Below are 19,062 nucleotides of genomic sequence, written 5' to 3'. Positions count from 1 at the left end.
ATTGAATTATGCTTTGAAAAATCCATTGGATTTCTGATGCAGTTTCTCGATTATTCATCTTTTGGGAGTTTTTTTGGGTATGGAATTTAAGTTATGGATGGATATTATAGAATTCTTTAGGATTTATGAATTGTGAAGCATATTTTATGTTCTGACTGACTGTTTGAGGACTTTTGGAAAGGATTTTGATTTAATAAGTTCCAAATTGTAGCCATAACTAGTCATAATGGGCTCCAAACTTCGTATGACTTGCAAGTGACTGTCAATTGATCTTGTACCTCCTGGAACAGAACCAAACATGAATTCCAAAATTCCTAACAAAATTCAAAGAATTTGAACATCATCCAGGACAAACTGAACATTCCCTTCCACCCACACTTCCAAATATTCAGCTCCAAAAACTTTTCTGTTTGATTTGTAAATTAAAATAAATTGAAAATTGAATTAGAGCATCTTGTTTGGGATGTTTGAGAATTTTTTCGAATGAATTTTAAGCTTGAATCTAAACATAAATGAAGACATTCGTATATTATGAATGTGATAGATGATTTTAATTGAGTTGGTTGATGTTGTGATTTATGGATCTCATGTGAGAATTTTGAGGTATGAGATTGATTTAATTAAACATGAGAAATATTAGGTAGGTTGTAGATTTATGGAAGGTATGTTTTTTGCAAGGATGCAAGATATTTATTGATCAGCTTTTGGATATTTAGGCAGTCATGTAGATCAATTGTAGAATTTAATAAAAAAAAATCAAAAAATAAAGATATAAGATAACGAAAATCAAAAGATTTATCATAAATGTGTTAGGAATCGAACGCATCAGTTTAATGCAAGTTTAATGAAAACATTAAGAATTTTTTGTCAACTTAGTTGAATTTTGAGCAAAATTTCCAATAATAGCTTTTGTAAATCTCAAATATCTTGATCTACATCCATGCTTCCCATAACAGCACATGTCTCAAAGTGTAGAACTGGATAAAATTTGTGAAAATGATCCATAAAGTTTTCAATGTCCAAAACTTTCAAATTTATATCAATTTTCATAACAAACCTTTACAAACTTTTCATCATAAATTTCCCGACAATCATAAATTTTCCATTCCATGAATTTTTCCTCGTCCATTAAAATTTCATCCACATAGTTTCAAGCTAATTTTCTTCATTTTTCAAATTTTCTTTAATTTTTTTTATCTTCAGTTTTTCCTCTAATTTTCATTAAATTTCCCATAAGAATTTTATGAGATTGCAGAACAGACAGAGACACACACACAGAGTTGCAGATAGATTAAAATGAATGAAGCAGCAGTAAAAGTTATAAAGATACATCGCAGCATATCCGGATGTGAGAATCTTATGTGAATTTAACTCACTATCATATATATTGAAAATTGTCCGACTCAATGTTAAATGTTGTTAGGAATGGGAAGAAAGAGAAAAAAATTTCAAGCACGTCTTAAATCGATTGCACTAAGGAAAATTAGTGAAAGCCGTTAAAGCTGTCTGATGATAGAATTTATTGCATTCAAAGTCTATTTATTGAAGGTTTCATCTCATAAAATAGAAATTTATGCGAGATTCTGATAAAATTTATATTTTTTTTATTAAGAAAATTGTTTGAAAATTTATCGACTTTTTTTTTCATTTCCAATGATGTTAATGTCCGTATCGTGTGTATTACGTTTCTATAGATACATTTTAAAATTGTAAAGAACATTTTCTCTTTCATTGATGAAGCTCCTCGCGCAAAAAAAATAAGATATTTAAGAGTCATAAAAAATAAAATTGGGGATAACTGCAGAATGCATAATGATGATAAATTTATTTAAGGATGGTAAGAAGATACATTTCATGAATGGAAACGGGAGAAAGCGACGAGGAAAATAATTTTCGTTAAATGTGGAAAATTTATTAAGGAAAAAGAAATTTTTATGGCATTTAAACATTAGTTGGATCTTGTTGGGTACAGACATGAAGTTGTTTTGAATAGTAGAGGAAAAAAATGGGATTTGAACTTGAATTGCTTGATGAAAAAGCATTAAAAAAAAAGAGACATACATATCTATCCAACTGGTAATATTATTTGGGATTTGAACCCAAGGAATTCCAGAATTCTTAAAATTTATTCAAATTTCTTATATAAAGAGTAAAGCAAAATGCCTTATATAAGAACTAAGGAGGTATTCTTTCAAAAATGACTATTACAATCATGAACTTAGAGGAATAATGTCTTCAAACCAGATCGAGACAATTCCGGAACATATTGATCTCAATTCTCGATCGACTCGAACTTTGTAAGAAAATATTGCCTTGAGTCGACTCAACTCCATACAAAGTTCGATTCAACGTCGACCTCTGGTCCAAACTCTGCCTTAACTACTTCCAACATCCAATAAAACATCAACATCTCCCCAATCAGTCCCTCAATCAATTCCAATCACAAACATATTTCATTCACAAACGCATTAAAAAGGGCATCGAAATCAAAAGTTTCATTGCCTTCAAGCTGATACATTATTTCATACTTAAATAAATTTACAAATTACATCGTTTCAAAAAAGGAAACTAAAATAAGAAGAATGAATCCATTGAAAATAAATAAATAAAGTATATACAGCAGAACGAAAAAATAATTTCATTTTTCGTATTGGTCGAAATTTACGATTTCACGATCTACATCTTGTTCCTCTCATTGCCCTTTTTGAGTTGTTTTTTTTTTTGTGAATTTACAATGCATTACAGGCAACATTTTTATAGGAACGAAAATATTTCTCGTGTGAATATTGATTTCTCATCCTCCAATCATGCTCATCACGATGATCCATTAATATTGATAGATTTGCACTTTACATACACAAGATATTTATGTATATATACATATTTTGTTAAAGAAGAGAGCGAGAAGGAAGAATGGATAATATAGCGAGAGGCAATTTTTTTCCATGACCTCATAAATTACCAGCACTGTGCAATACATAATCATGGGCCAGGCTCTCTCCCATTCCATTCTATCTCTCCCAACAATTTAATTTATTACATTAAGCGTAATTATGATTTTTTGTTGTTACTTTCATGCTTCATTTCTCCTCTTCTTCTTCATTATCGCATTACTTTTTTTTATGCGCTAAAATAACGCATATATACCCATAAGCACATACATCACATTGCATTGTGTCGAGCATTTCTCACTATTTTTTTTTAAACTTCGTAAATACATGAGAATTAATGTGACGATGAAAGTCCGTGGTGCTGCTGTTGATTATAACTCATGCAACCATCATAATGAGAGAGGCAGGCCTAGTTTTCATTATGTATGTCTAGTGCAGCATAGATAGAAGTGTAAATTGAGCAAATTTTTAATTTTTTTTTTTCGAGTTTATTATGGATTTTCTTTCAGTCTTGAGTGTTGCAATGCGGATATGAGTTGAGTGCTCTTTGGTGTTGGAGGAGATGGAAGTGAGGGAAGTTTAAGAGACATGATTTAATGAGATTTGGAGTATTTGCATCAATTTTGAAATATTGCATCAGTTTTTGAACTTTTGCATCAATTTTCAAAGTTTTTGCATCAATTTAAGGATTTCTGCATCAATTTTGGACATTCTTAAATTATGATTCATTCCTTACACTTAATGTCCATAGGATAATGTCCAAAATTTGCATCTTTCACCCATAAACCATCCCAAACTTGCTCACATAGCTCAAAAAAACCCAAAAATAGAATTAAGCCAATCAAAGAGAAATTTATTCTAGACAACTTTTAACCCCAGCAGCAGCAGCACTACCACCTCCACTTTTTACAGTAGCAATAATTTAATATTCCCTTCACCTTCCCACAACAAGAAATGAATAAATGAAGGCACAAAAAAGAATTGGATAGATGGATAGACGAGACGTGTGGCTGCTCTCTGCAACACAAAAAAAATCTTCTAATTTAATTTAATGAAGTTCATGCATGTATGTGTACTGTAGAGTATGAAAGAGTAAAATGTATAAGGAATTAAATTAAAATTAAATTTTTAATGGATTTTTACGGAAACTGCAGGTTTTTCATTCTTCTCCTTTTTTTCTCATTTTCATGCCGATGCCCATAATTTGATTATTCATGCAAGCATACAGTAAAGAAAAAAAAAATATAAAATTTCCCAAGCTATACGAATGGAAATAATTGAATGTAGTGGAAGTTGTAGATGATAAAGTATGTGAAATGTATGAAACCAGTTCTGCAATTAACATTTTTCTTTGTTGCTGTTGCTGCCAATTCTGAGTGCCCTTCCTTCTGTGTGTGCCTGCAAAATGATCTATCATTCATGTGTCTAATTTGCAATTAGTTGGTGCATATTTTTTATTATGGAGGAAAGTTCAGAGGAATATGAGGAATTGATGACTAGAAGGGATTGCTCGTCAAGGAAGACGGAATCATTTTTTGCATTTATTTCAAATTTTCGCATCAATTTTCAATTTTTTGAATTTTTTTGAATAGTTTTGCATCTTTTTTAGTAAGTTTGCATCTTCTATAACATATTTGCATCTGTATCAAATTTCCTGCATCTTTTTCAGAATGTTCGCATCATTTTCAAAATATTTGCATCATTTTAAAAATCTCCGCATCTTCATTAAAATGCTCGCATCATTTCTAAATGTCTTTGACCAAACTTTCCCACAATCTCTCAAATGGCAACAGCAATACTGAGCATAAATAAATACACATCAAGTATAAACACAGCCAGCATGTAAAATGTTAATTTATTCGCGGGATAAATTAAGAAAACAAGCCCCAAGAAGTCATAACATGACGAATAAATTGCAACAATTGGAAGTTATGACTTGAAGAAAATATTTCTCTCATTCTCCATTTGTTGACTTTAAGTTTCTTTATATTCAGCAACTCGGCAATTGAAATGTTTTTTTGTGGAAGAAAAATATGAAAAAAAAAATGCTTTGTAATTGCAATTTTATTAATTTTTTCATTCCAAACACTTCAGAATTTCATGGGTTTGCTTTGTAGTCGTTCCTATTATTCTCCTTAAAAAAAAGTTAGAAAAAGAAAACAATAAGAAGAATAGAAATTAACAATAAAAATAACAAACAAATTGGAAACAACAAAAATGGATTGGCCATAAAGGAGAAAACAATAGAAGAGACATTACAATAACTGTGGCGAGGGATCTCACTTAATTTATTTATTTTTACGCTTGTTTTGTTTTTGTTTCCATTAAAAAAAGAAGTTTCCGAATGCTTCACGATAAAATAGAATTTCCGATGGAGGAGGGGAGCTAGTAATGGAATCGGAGGTGGCCTGAATCGCAAAAATCGATCAGTTTGGGAAAATATTTCACTAATGTAAAGGATTTTTTTAAAATTATTTTCGAATTTTCGAAGTTTTTCGAAATTAATTTCGAATTTTTCGAACACAATTTCGAATTTTTCCAAATCGATTTCAAAATTTTCGAACATAATTTCGAATTTTTTGGAATAATTTCGAAATTTTCATTGAAGACATAAGCCTTCAAACAGGAATACAGTCTCAATGAACAATTAAGCTTGAGAACCTCATCCTCATCCTCATTTCCTTCTAACCTTTCCAATCCCTTCCATGAATCTTACTGAATCAGCCCACGCCACTGCTTTAGAAAATTTCCTTGTTGCTTACGCACAACGACAATCGACAATCATTCTCAATTGTTTGTCAATTAAGATGAAATCGATTGGAAGTCATTGAGGAGCATGAAAATGGAAAGAAAATTGGGCCTTCAATGTCTGTCGAGTAAAATTGAGAGAAAATGAAACATTTTAAGTGCTTTTTTTTTTGGTTCTTGTCTCAGAGATGAGAGAATGTTTATCGGAATGTGCAGCATATAACATGGGCAATCCCCTCAATGAAGTTAGAAAATACTAATTAGATAGGATAAAGAAGGCATGATAAGGATTCGGACAGGCTTAGTGAAAATATGTGTATTTCCTTCATTCAATTCCTAAACACAATTTCAATCTGACTACATGTATTTATGCTCTTATCAAGTAGTTGGGGCAAGTGAGAAATGGCAGCAGTCGTTCAACAACAAAATAAGGCAAAAGCAATTAAATGAAAAGGCTGATGGTTCTTTTTATTCTCTTTAATCTTTCTTGCTGTTCCTTTTTTTTGATTTTCTTTTTCTGAAGATAAATTTCTCCTTTTTTGCGGTTTTTCTTTTCACTGTCGGAAGAAAAAATTTGTATCAGATTTTGTTTTTTTCTTCTTTTTGGATGAATGGCATTGCTTTGAAGTTGGAAGGGATGTGAAGCGACACTGAGGAAAGATTTTGGAAACAAATTTTAAAACATTTGTCAAATTTTGAACTTTTTTTGCCAAATTTTGAATTTGAAGATCAATTTTTGAGCTTGAAGATCAAATTTTGAACTTGAAGATCAAATTGTGAACTTAAAGATCGAATTTTGATCTTTTTTGATTAAATTTTGATCTTTCTCGACTGAATTTGAATTTTTTTTGATCAAAATTTGAACTTGAAGTTCAAACTTTGAACTTGATAATTAAAATTTGAATTTTACGATAAAATTTTGAACTTTTGTGACTTTTCAGCTTAGTTTTGATATTTTAAATGAAGTTAATAGAACAGCCTCAAACATTTCTCCTCCAAGTGTCGATTCCATGACCTAAAGATTAGAAAAATCTCCTTTTTTTCCTCCTTAACCGTGATTTCTTTTACAAGAATTTCTTTCAGGTTCTTCGAAGAATTTCTCCTTGTATCCCTTTATATATTTTTGTTGAAGTGAAAGTCAAGAAATGGAAAGGAAACGAAAATAAAATTCTTCATGCTTTATGGATTTTTACCACAGCACTTCAAATTGCTTCTTTCTCTATTTATCTTCTGACTAACTCTTACAATAATCCTCATAATTATCCTCCTACTTCTGTTCTTTTTTGGTAGATTTTTCTCATAAATGTTATGTTTTATGTGGATCAGATTTCACATTTCAACCCCTCATTGACTTTACTTTTTGCTTGTGTATTTTTTAACAACTTTTGAGTGGTCAATGATGAGATATTATGAGATGGTTGGATGGTCGAGGGCAATTTCATAAATAAGGTTTAATTTTTAGGAAGATAAGGAACTAAATTCTAGAATTTTCAAATTTTTCAGGCATCATTTAGAAATATCCCCAAAAAATTCAATATTTCAACAATTTTGAATAGAAACTTTGCTCTATTTCGAGTGCCTTAACCTCCTGCTCATCTAAAATATTTCAATAAAACGATGAAATAATCAAGCAAGTGGCTATTCACAAGATAGTAACACAAAAGAAGAAATTCTCGGGATAAAATTCTCCTTTATGCTCCATAAACACAATTAATAACTAGTAATGAAGCGGATCACGCTTCATGGAATATTCACACCATACGTAGATCAGATAACTGTACAGAAAAGTAAGAATTAAAAAAATCACTTAAACAAAATAATAGATTTATCAAATAAATGTGATAATTCGAGCCTCGCTTGGACGCAGTTTCTAATGCTTGGGTGCTACGTTCAAACTGCTTAAGTTCGAGCTTCGCTCGAACTATTCTTCTTGTCGTGGCAACATATTTTGATACAAGTGCAATCTCTAATGCTTGGGAAAATTTTCACGCCTTCACTCGCTTCGCTCCGTTCAGGTCGCAAAAATTTATGAGCTTCGCTCAACCAAGTCCGAACTACGTTCGAACTATTGATGTTCGAGCTTTGCTCGAACTATTGATGTTCGAGCTTTGCTCGAACTATTTTTCTACTCACACTGTAGATTACAGTACTTTCATAGATCACTATACGAGCCGGGCTGAGCTTCGCTCGCCCGATTTGGGTAGATTACAGTACTTATATAGATCACTATACGAGCCGGGCTTAGCTTCGCTCGCCCGACTTGGGCAGATTACAGTACTTATATAGATCACTATACGAGCCGGGCTTAGCTTCGCTCGCCCGACTTGGGCAGATTACAGTACTTATATAGATCACTATACGAGCCGGGCTTAGCTTCGCTCGCCCGACTTGGGCAGATTACAGTACTTATATAGATCACTATACGAGCCGGGCTTAGCTTCGCTCGCCCGACTTGGGCAGATTACAGTACTTATATAGATCACTATACGAGCCGGGCTGAGCTTCGCTCGCCCGACTTGGGTAGATTACAGCGTTTAAATTCGCATAGTGATCTAAACGAACTATTCTGAATTTATTGATTCTTAAGTAGTATTTTGATTTAAACTTTGCTCTATTTCGAGTGCCTTAACGTTCCATATTCAAAAAAAAGAAATTAAAAAAAAATATTTCAATAAAACGATGAAATAATCAAGCAAGTGGCTATTCACCAGATAGCAACACAAAAGAAGAAATTCTCGGGATAGAATTCTCCTTTATGCTCCATAAACACAATTAATAATAATTCCTTTTTTTCTGGATACTTTAAGAGATTCTTTTGTGTTCCTTTCAAACCAAAATTTATTTTGTATATAATATTAAAGCGCCCATGATCCTTTTTTTCTGGATACTTTAAGAGATTCTTTTGTGTTCCTTTCAAACCAAAATTTATTTTGTATATAATATTAAAGCGCCCATGATCCTCAGCAAAATTGGCATTGGTAGGCAATACAATACTATATAATGCACCATATTTTTCTCTTATTTATGTTATGTTGAATAAATGTTGCAGAATAACATAAAACACATTTTTATGTGCCTGCCTGCTTGTTTCCTTTCATCATCTACCGAACACAACAATGCAATGTCTAAAGTCTGCAAAGACTTTCAAATAAAAAAGGAATTTTAAGCCTATAAATTTTTCATTATGTTCATCCTCTATGGGATGATTAAATTATCTTTTTTTTGTCATGGTGCATCAATATTGCTGAGCCTTACACATATAAAGGCATAAAAATTGAGTTTTTAATTTACTTTTTGAGGTTGTAAATTTCACAAGGATTTTAGACGCATATGTGAGTTGATTTAAAGGTAATTTGCTGTAAATCTTGTGATGCAAGGGGTGTGTTGATGGGAATCATGGGGTATGTTGGGGATTTGGGGTATCTAGTAGCTAAACTAGAGGACATGTCTTGATTTCCCCCAAAAATCGACTTAATTCCTTATAACTTCATGTTTCATGAATCTTGATGAGAATCGAACCCAAATCTTCACAATATCCAGCTTCATAGCTTTGTTGCCATTTATCTACCATCTCACCCACAGAAGCCTCACCCTCACATTCACAGATTTTCCTACTTATTCCTCAATATCCCAGATTTTACTCAGCCTTAACTCAATACATTCAAAAAAGGACCTTTTAAATATACAAACATAAAAGATTCCAAGAACACAACAACATCGTCCCTGACACACATGACGCAATTTTTTCCCATTTCCTTTTTGTGTCAACTGTCATTAAAAATTTATCAAAATACACACAGAGAAATTGTCTTCTATTTATTTCGAGTACATTAAAAGAGCATTAAAGAACGCACAGACGTAATTGTTTGGGCATTTTATAGAAACAAAATAGAACTAAAGGCAGTCAGTCAATGGCCATTAAAAATTAAAAACGAAATAAAATTCAAAAAAAAAGGAATGCTGTCATGTGGAAAATAATCGATTCCCATTGACTTTGACCAAAAAAAAAGAACTGAAAAATGTAGAATGAACAACGAATTGGAACAGAATCGAGAGATACATTCGAATGGAAAATGAGGAAAAAAAAAATCGAATTACTTTTTTTTTGTGGCTTCAAAAAATTTATTGAGAATCACTAGAACATGTCATAATTCATCTTATTTTCATTTCTTTTGTGTTTAGTAAGAAATAAATTTTATCATAAAATAATTGGATTTTTTATTATATTTTATATTATTGAATAAGAAATGACAACCGCAAGGCATGGAAATTTCAATGAGTTCTTGAGGGGCTTTTGGGTTTACAGTTTGAAATTTATGTCAAATAATTAGCTTGTTGCGGTAACTGTGGAGTGGATTGAAGTTTTAATTTGATGGGATTGGGAACATATTGCTGTAGGCGATATGTCTAGAGATTGTCATGGTATGACTTGTATGACTTGAGGAACTCAATATAGTAACTAGGACATCTGATGTCTCTAAATAATTCAAAGTTCCTTCAGAAAAATCTAGTTCTTTCTTGATATTTCATATGATGAATGAGAAATCTTTGGTGGGAATCGAACCCACATAATTATCCCAAGGAGTGGTGCAGATATCCGGTCTATTTCCCAATCACTCGTCCACACTCTCGCACTGGCAGATTCACCTATATATGACTTGATACTCAAAATTCCAATCTTCTCAGTTGAAATTGATCATTAAAACTTTCCCACAATTCCATCCTATTTCCAACAAATCAGACCATATGATATCAATAATCTAGACACCAAAACTTAACTAGATACTAAGCATCCCAAAAATAAGATCAAATATTTTACGCACAAAAACAAATTACCTTAAAAAGCCAATCTAAAGGCATTCCAAAACTCATTCACCGGTACTAATGCCTTTCCATCATTTCATCAATCCTCAAAAGTCTCCTTTTACCAAAAATTAATACCAAAAATTCCTCTCATAAATCAACAACAAATCCACCCAGCTTCTCGTTAAAGCTTCAAGTTACTCAACAATTTCTTTAATTACCAAGCCGTGAAAAAATCCTCGGATGAAGAACAACAAATAAATATGAGACTGAATCTCGTGTCTTTCTAAATATTTAATAAATTCGATTTCATTCTTTATCCTTGTGCTTCTCATATTTAATTCCATTTCTTCTTTATTTCCATTTCTTACCTTCGTTAACATTTTTTTTTTACTTCTTAAAAATGCTGTATTTTGTTTTTGAAAGTCATCAAAATCATGTTGCTTGTTTTCTTCTCTTCTTCTTCTTCTTGTTCTATATTTATGATAATTAACGTTTCAGTAAAAATAATCATTAAGGAATCAAGACAAGACAAACATTGAAAGAACAAAAATAACAGAGATGGATGGAAGAAAAAATATATAATTTCAATTTATGTTATGCTTGTCACATTTACAGCAAGAAACTTTTTTGTTTTTATTCATGCTCTCTAATTTCCTTGAATAATGATATGGAATATAAGGTGGATGTTGAGAAAGAACGCGATCAAAGTTTAATGATGACTGTTTTATTAATTTCATTAGCATTAATTTAAGCTTCTTATAAACACACATATTCATACTAAATATTTCTTTTAATGCTATAATACAATAAATATTGAACCGGTGTGTATATATGGGATGATGGAGATAAGTCAGGTGTGGGATTGGTTGGGGATTAGGGCGCTTTTTTGGTAATGATTAAATAACAATTTTGATTGAAGATTTTTTGAATTTAGAGAATTTTGAATTTAAGAAATTTCAAATTTTAAGAATTTCAACTTTTAAGAACTTCAAATTTTAAAGAATTTCAAATTTTCAAATTTTAAGAATTTCAAATTTTAAAGAATTTCAAATTTCAAGAATTTCAAACTTTAAGAATTTCAAACTTTAAAAATTTTAAATTTTAAGATTTTCAAATTTTAAGAATTTCAAATTTTAAGAATTTCAAATTTTAAGAATTTCAAATTTAAAGATTTTCAAATTTCAATAATTTCAAATTTTAAGATTTTCAAATTTTAAGATTTTCAAATTTAAAGATTTTCAAATTTAAAGAATTTCAAATTTTAAGAATTTTAAATTTTAAGAGTTTCAAATTTCAAGAATTTCAAATTTTAAGAATTTCAAATTTCAAGAATTTCAAATTTTAAGATTTTCAAATTTCAAGAATTTTAAATTTTAAGAATTTCAAATTTTTTAGATTTTCAAATTTTAAGAATTTTAAATTTTGAGAATTTTAAAATATTAAGAATTTTAAAAACTAGATTCAAAACAAATCCAAAATTACCAGTTCTCAATTCATAAATCAATTCCCAGCCAATCCATCACCCATACCTTTTTCCAAACATTATTCTTAACACGAGATCAAAGTGAACCCAAACTAATCTCATTCATTCTATTTTGCCCAAAAAAGAAGAAGTCCGTACCGAAAGAGAATTTAATGAGATGACAAGATCAAAGAGAAGAAGCAAAAAAAGACACAAAACACAACAAGTTCATTGCTTATAAATTATCAAAAATGAAATGATGATGATGGTTTTAAAGAAACGATTTACTAACAGACATATGAGTATGTAAATTAGTATATTAACAGGCACAACTTAAAAAAAAGTAGTCGACAGTGAAAGACAAACAAGCAACAAGCAAGTGACATAAGAAGAAGAAATTTCAGATGTTGAACATAATTTTTATAGCCTTTTGAGGATCTGCCATTTTTTTTATTGACCATTTCTAGCTCGTAAAGTAACAAGAAGCAGACTGTCTTTATTGTGATTTAGTATATGCAATAATATTCCGTATGTGTGCACAAAATGCAATTACATGTCATAAAGAAGCCATCTACATACACATTACTCAATGCTGCATAAAAGGAACAGAAATAAGGAAAAAGAAAATAAAAACTTTTTCATCTATGCTAACAAAGTTTTATGATCATATTTAGCTTTTTTTATCAGAATTTATGGCATTGCCAATATTATTATAGCACAAAAAAAGGAAAATGTTGTTTTTCTCAAGACAAGCACAAAACTAGCAACAGCAACAGTCATACAGTATTTTTTGACGACGATTTCAATTTCATGATTATTATTATTGTCATTGTTGTTGTTATGGCTTTATGTCGTGTCATTATGATGGCTCTCTATTTTGTTATCATAATGTGAGCTTTTTTGATAGCATATTATGAAAAAAAATTTATGACACAATTGGATATGAAAATGTTTATAGACGATGCTTGAACTTAATGGATTGAGTTTTGGTAATGAAAAAGCAATTTTGGGGAGGGTTTTTGGATGAGATGGATTATGTTATGTGATATTGGATAGTTTTTTATCAGTTTTTGATGGAGGTGTAGCTATAGAGTAAACTATAAGGCATCGGTTACAGCCTTACTTTCTTAGTTAAGACACTCTCATGAGTACATCGTTGATGGTCTATCCTAGCAGACAATGTTCGTCCTCTCAGAAGCTGAACTTACTCATGTAGCTAAATTAGGATTCAAACACCTTAATTAACAATATTTTCGTGTCCAGCTTTCGAACTTTAACTTTTAGTTCATTAGTTTCTAGCTTGAAGCCACAATCACATTTCCTTAGGATTCGAACTTTAGGATTGAACTTCAATGTCGAACTCTTAAGCCACTGTGCCATCGAACTACCTCAATCGACATTTTCAATTCCTACAAAGATCATTAGACAATCAATTTGTTTCCCAGCTTCTAATTCCCACAAGACAACAACATTTCATCATGATCCTCAAAATCTCATAAGAATGTACAATTATCTCCACAATAATTCCTTACAATTCAAACAGTTTCAACAATTATTCATCAAAAAGCAGCCGAAATATCCAAAGACACTTCAATATAAAAATTTTTTCTAGCAATTCACGACCACTTGAAGATTACGTCAAGGTCATAATAAGAAAGACACTATTCGTTTGGATATAACATACCAAAGAAGATAAATAAAAATTACAAATATTAAACTTCAGTTCCACAAACATTCTATTCACATATCATAAAATAAAAATCCATAAGAAGCTTGGTTTCTTCTTTTATTATTTTTTATTTCTTTCTCATCTCCATCTACTTATATTTTGATAGCACTCTCATTGACATCCATGAATGGATGCTTGATGATGATGATGGCACAAAAAAATAGAAAATTGATCGTTCCTATCGAGTGACTTAAGCGCATTTCTGATGTCTTATTCAACTTTTATGAGCGAATGTCTATATATCAATAGAAAGGTCACTATCTGACTTACTATCCTTAACTTAAAACTAAGCCTTAGATTCCTAACCTGAGTAAATTAAAGCTATTCATCCTCATGCTCATAAATGACTTCTAATGGATCTAAATGACTACTATTGCGTTGATCTATCGAATCATTTAAATCAAACACATCCATTTCATGCATCAGCATATCATCATTTTCCCGATGTCTAAATAACATCCTATTTCTATGCCTATAATATAACTTAACTGCTACTACAATAACTACTGCTAATAAAAAAATACTCAAAATTGACACTGTCAGTTCAATTTTAAATTTCTCATATGGATCGATGACTTTGTATCGATGCCAGGATGTGAAGGCTCCTCTTTGTGCTAGAGACACTGCTCTAATTCGAAATATGTAGTCTCCAGGCTGAAGATCTTTTGTAGCGTATCTGTAAATAGATTTCTAACCTCAATTCTAATTTTAAGGAACAAGATTAGGTCCAATGATTCGACCAAGAACCGCAGACCTGCATTAACCTTATAGTCCAAGTCTACAGCCCTGCAGTTTCGGACGAACCCCTGATTAGGTCTTTACTTACACAGATGAGTTTCCAATGAAGTGTTGACATGAAAAGCATTCAGTTTTACGGAATAGATCATTGACTTCCTGAATTTCAATAATATAGCTTGTAATTGCTACATTCTTCAACTTCGGTTCATCAAATTTTATTCTAAAGTCAATTCCTTCATATTCCTGTTTTAATAAGTTAAGTTGATCGTAATTCTCATCATAAGCAGTTCTCATGTACAGCAACTCATATTCTCCACAATGTTCAGCACAGACATAAAGTTGAAAGGCATATGATGTGTAAGGTTTCAAATTAGTGACTGTATATGTCCTGATTTCTTCACTAATTGATCTATATTGCTGAAAACTTTTGTTATTTCTGATCTCAGTTGTGTGCCTTTCTGGATCTGATCTTTGAGTTGTTTCGCTAAACTTGATAATTGATTGAGCAAAATCATCTTCATGCTCTATTTCAGTTGTTTGATGTTTTGTTCCTTCACAACATTTCGTGCAGCAACTGCTATTAGATTTTTGTACCAAATCCCTTTTTACCCTTATTGAAGGCACTTCATATTCTATTGGTTCAAGGCAATAGTCTCGAATGCTAAGTTGACTTTGGATCACTGGAACTTCCCAAAAATACAGCAAATATCTATTGATTGCTGCTTCTTCACTTTTTAAAACATTCCAGCTGAGAGTAATTGAAGTTGATGTTTTATTAGGTACCGAGAACTTACTCACCCTGGATGGGATATTCATTAAGGTTTTAAATCGTCTTGGTTCCGATATTCCACTGACAGAGCTGTTTCCCTCTGTTATGATAGTGTTAAAGAAGTAATATGGTGATCGGTGGATAGTATATACATACGTTGTGAATTGCTTCAAATTTGATAAGATATAGGACTTGGTTGCGTTAGGGAAGTGAGTCTTATTAGGCTTGATTATCTTATGGTCTTCTAAGATCTTGCTTGTCCATGTATAAGATGAACAAGTGTCTCTTTCAAACAGAATATGTTCCTCAAATTCTTTCTCTTCATCTGCATCAATAATCAAGTACTTCAGGATATACTTATAGCCTTCATCCTTATTTTCTTCTTTTACCCTATCAAACCAAGCAATTTCGACTGTATCGGACGAAAGAACTCTTTCATAAACTTTAATATTTTCTGAACGGCATGAGAGAAGATTTCCATTATTTGACAAATGCATTGCCATATCTCTTGGATTTTTTTGTATCAGAATCTTCTTAAACTGTTCAATTTCACTTTCACACAGCATATTATTGCTATAGATTTGAATATCACCATGCCTTACTTCTAGTGTCGTGCCATTTCTAAGTCTCCAGTCGAAAATTGATTGAAGATTCTGATTCTCAAATATACGAATTGAGAAGGTCATCTTGTCGCTTTCCAGACCATACACTAGACGTAATTTGTTGAGGAAGGACAGGGTCGTTATTGGTGTCGATCTGTAAGCACACACATTAATCGTTAGTCATAGTCTCATACTCACATTCACTGTATACCTGTGGATTATTAGTGCTCCACGAATTTCTTCAACATGCCCTAGATAAGCTTCCAGTTCAGCAGTCAAATTTCGATGATCGTCTTTGAAATTGATCTCCAAATCTCCATCGATTATAGTACATCCACTGCCTAATTTTTCTAAATCGCCAACTGAACCTGAGAAATTTCATTATGTATAAATTGGAATCAAATCAAGAAGAATGACTTACGGATGTCTCGAAAAATTGAGCAAGTTCTAGGACATACTCCGACACACGGTACACAATAATTGTCTGATGGAATCGTTTCGACCTTTTTCATTTTGGGCATATAATGTGCTGGACATCTTCGGACACATTCTTTACCATGAATGAGTCTTCCAGCCTCGGCGCATTCATCACTTGTGATGCATCTTCTTGTGTCTACATTAAGGTACCTAAAGTTAAGTTTTGAAAATACATGAGAAAGTTAAGGCTCAACGAACTACCAATTACCTGAATTCAGAGCACTGCTGGACACATTCACCTAATTCTGATATGTCACGGCATGTAAAGCATCCTTTAGCTGTTCTATTTACACATTTTCCTAAACATAGTGGATGGCACTTGATCTTTTTTGATCCACTAACTGTATTGATTTTATCAAACCGCTGGCATGTCTGATTATTCCAACAGAATCCACTTTTACAGGAATGACAATGGCTGTCCTGACTGTCACAGTCTGATTTGAGACTATTTTTCATATTTATGACGACATGTCCGTTCATAATAATACTGTCCCAGTCAATCTGAAGCATAACATTGTCAAAAGAGCATTCAAAGTCACTATTGCTGTCATAATTACCTTTGGCATACATAGATTCCCATTGTATCCGGAAAGACTGACTGAGCCGCGACTGATTCTTAATAAATTCTTAAAATTAAGCTGGAAAAGAGGAACAGTTCTGAGCATTTTGACATCAATAAATAGAATCAGAATTACCTCTTGAAATCCCGTTTCATCCATCAAAAGTGCATAGTTATGAAACAGTCTGGTTCCACGTATGATTGTTAAATTCGGGAAAAGACTTCCAGGTGAAAGAATGCCGTAAATGTCATGAAACATCAAAAAGCCCGTAACTTCCCTAAATTTGATAAAAGTCATTAGATACAATTGAAGATTATTGACAGTAAGCAGCATGTTACCTCAGTGGAAATGTTAGATTTCGCACTAATTCCTTCTCATAGTCTGGCTCGTAATCTGGCGGATATGCAATTAAAACATAGCCAAATACCACAGTGCAGTTGTTAAGCTGATCAAATTCATCATATGTAATTACTATAATCGAATTACATGGATGTTCTTCCAAGACATAATGTGTTAATAATACAGGCTTGATGATAATCAGCAATACAACTATTAAATTCATCTTTTTTGTGCTTATTGTAAACTAAAATCACATTTTTTGGAACTAAATGAATTAAAAACACTTCCAACATAATTTAAGTCAATAAGTAAATACCTCATCTTCTTGTTACTGCTTTTAGTCAACACAAATCACGTTAATTAACAGATTTACTTAAAATAATTAAATTTTTACGTCAATTTTTGTCTTTACGCTAGAAATAATACAACGCAATCTACTAAACATATTATTTTTGACCTTACACTTTTTTTTGTGATTTCCTCTATCTCGGAACTACTATGCTCAATGATGATGATGAATTTTTTTGGCTCATGAGTATGTTCAAAATCTCACGAAAATACAAAAATAAATCTCAGAGAAAAAACGTGATTTGAAAACTTGTTTTTAAGTCTCGCGAGACTTCGTGCTTCGGAAAATGTGGTTTTATCATTTGAAGGTTTTGAGCAATTCAATTTTCACAACGGCTTTGAAAAATTCAAATTTGTCTATACAAGAAACTAAAAATTGTATGAAATTTTTTTTGAAAAACTAACAGTCAAATTTTTTTTGAAAATTTAACGGTTAAAAAATATTTAAATTTTTGAAAAGGCATTGAGCGACTTTTACAAGCTGTCAAGCCAATAACTCGATAATACTACAAATCCATGCTCTTTACAAGCTTGTCGAGCTGCTCACCAAAAAAAAATCCTCTCTCATTTTCACTTAAGCCATCAAAAAGCATCTTTATTTTGTTATGGATGTCTTTTATATCTCCTTACATTTATCTAATATTTTTATGTCTTCATCATAAAAGTGCACCTCCATTTTTATGTCTTTTAGATGGACTAAAATTGAAAAAGAAACATTTTGACAACTCATTAGAGATTTAGGAGGGTATTACGTTGAGTCTTTATGATAAGTAGTCATGACATGTTGAGATGAGGAGTAAATTCAACTTTGATCGACATATTTATGTCCAGAAAATATAATCACGACGTAATATCGAGAGAGAAGATAATAAGTAAGAAAATGTGTCATTTATGGTGGATGAAGCGTAAAGAAATTGGGCAAGGTGATTGAGGACATGAAAAATTGTACGAAGCTTACTTGAGAATTGCTAAAAATGTAACGGAAATTCGAAATTTGAAAGAATTTTAAAAAAAAAAAATCAAAAAATTGACTAGACCTTTCGGGTTTCAAGACATACAATGAAGACAATTTAGGATTCGAACTTCAATCCAGACTAATTTCATCATTCAAGTCTATTTCTCCTTCCCATTCTCAACAGCAATCTATCCATCATACCTTCAAGGTTATTTAATTAAAAACAAAGAAATCAGATAGAATATATCAGATAGTGTCAAACCCTGCTGTTTATGTTTGAAGACTAAGACATCAACATTCTTGACAGCATTCAAACAAAGAATGCAAAAAGTATAGAATTGCCTAAAAGTATCGATATCATATCCCATGACTGAAAATTCCTTCAATATCAACATATTTCTTGTGCACTTAACCGATCATTATACAAACTGAGCCTTAAGTCCCTCATGATGAGAACATCTCTTGACATTACGATAAATTCTCAAATTTCATTAAATGAAAATGATGAAGGCTCTATGTGTTGAGATGTGTCACGGCTATGTCAAAATTCATAATAAGATCGAAATCTTCTGGATGATGAAGAAAAAGAGTAAGGCATGAATGACATGATCGACATTAATGATGAAAATATTCTGTCT

At 31.6% G+C, this 19,062-nt stretch overlaps 2 protein-coding genes across 3 annotated transcripts in view; one reads left to right on the top strand and one right to left on the bottom strand.

Moving 5' to 3' along the window:
- Positions 1-19,062, top strand: part of sli (slit guidance ligand) — a 153,781-nt gene that overhangs the window by 14,579 nt on the left and 120,140 nt on the right. The window lies entirely within an intron of this gene.
- On the bottom strand, positions 13,695-17,613 carry LOC139086172 (insulin receptor-like). The gene is made up of 9 exons (XM_070634530.1): positions 17,438-17,613; positions 17,121-17,365; positions 16,918-17,059; positions 16,780-16,860; positions 16,431-16,723; positions 16,167-16,372; positions 15,957-16,113; positions 14,463-15,899; positions 13,695-14,312 (listed from the first exon to the last, which is right to left on the bottom strand). Exons 2-9 carry the CDS (start codon positions 17,342-17,344, stop codon positions 13,958-13,960), a joined length of 2,895 nt encoding a protein of 964 aa, XP_070490631.1. The 5' UTR covers positions 17,345-17,365; positions 17,438-17,613; the 3' UTR covers positions 13,695-13,957.

Source organism: Chironomus tepperi, unplaced genomic scaffold (genome assembly GCF_022539635.2).
Source record: "Chironomus tepperi strain 1889 unplaced genomic scaffold, CSIRO-AGI_Ctep_v1 contig_85, whole genome shotgun sequence".
NCBI lineage: Eukaryota > Metazoa > Arthropoda > Insecta > Diptera > Chironomidae > Chironomus > Chironomus tepperi.
Note: the sequence above shows the minus strand (reverse complement) of the source record. Positions and strands in the feature narration are given on the sequence as shown.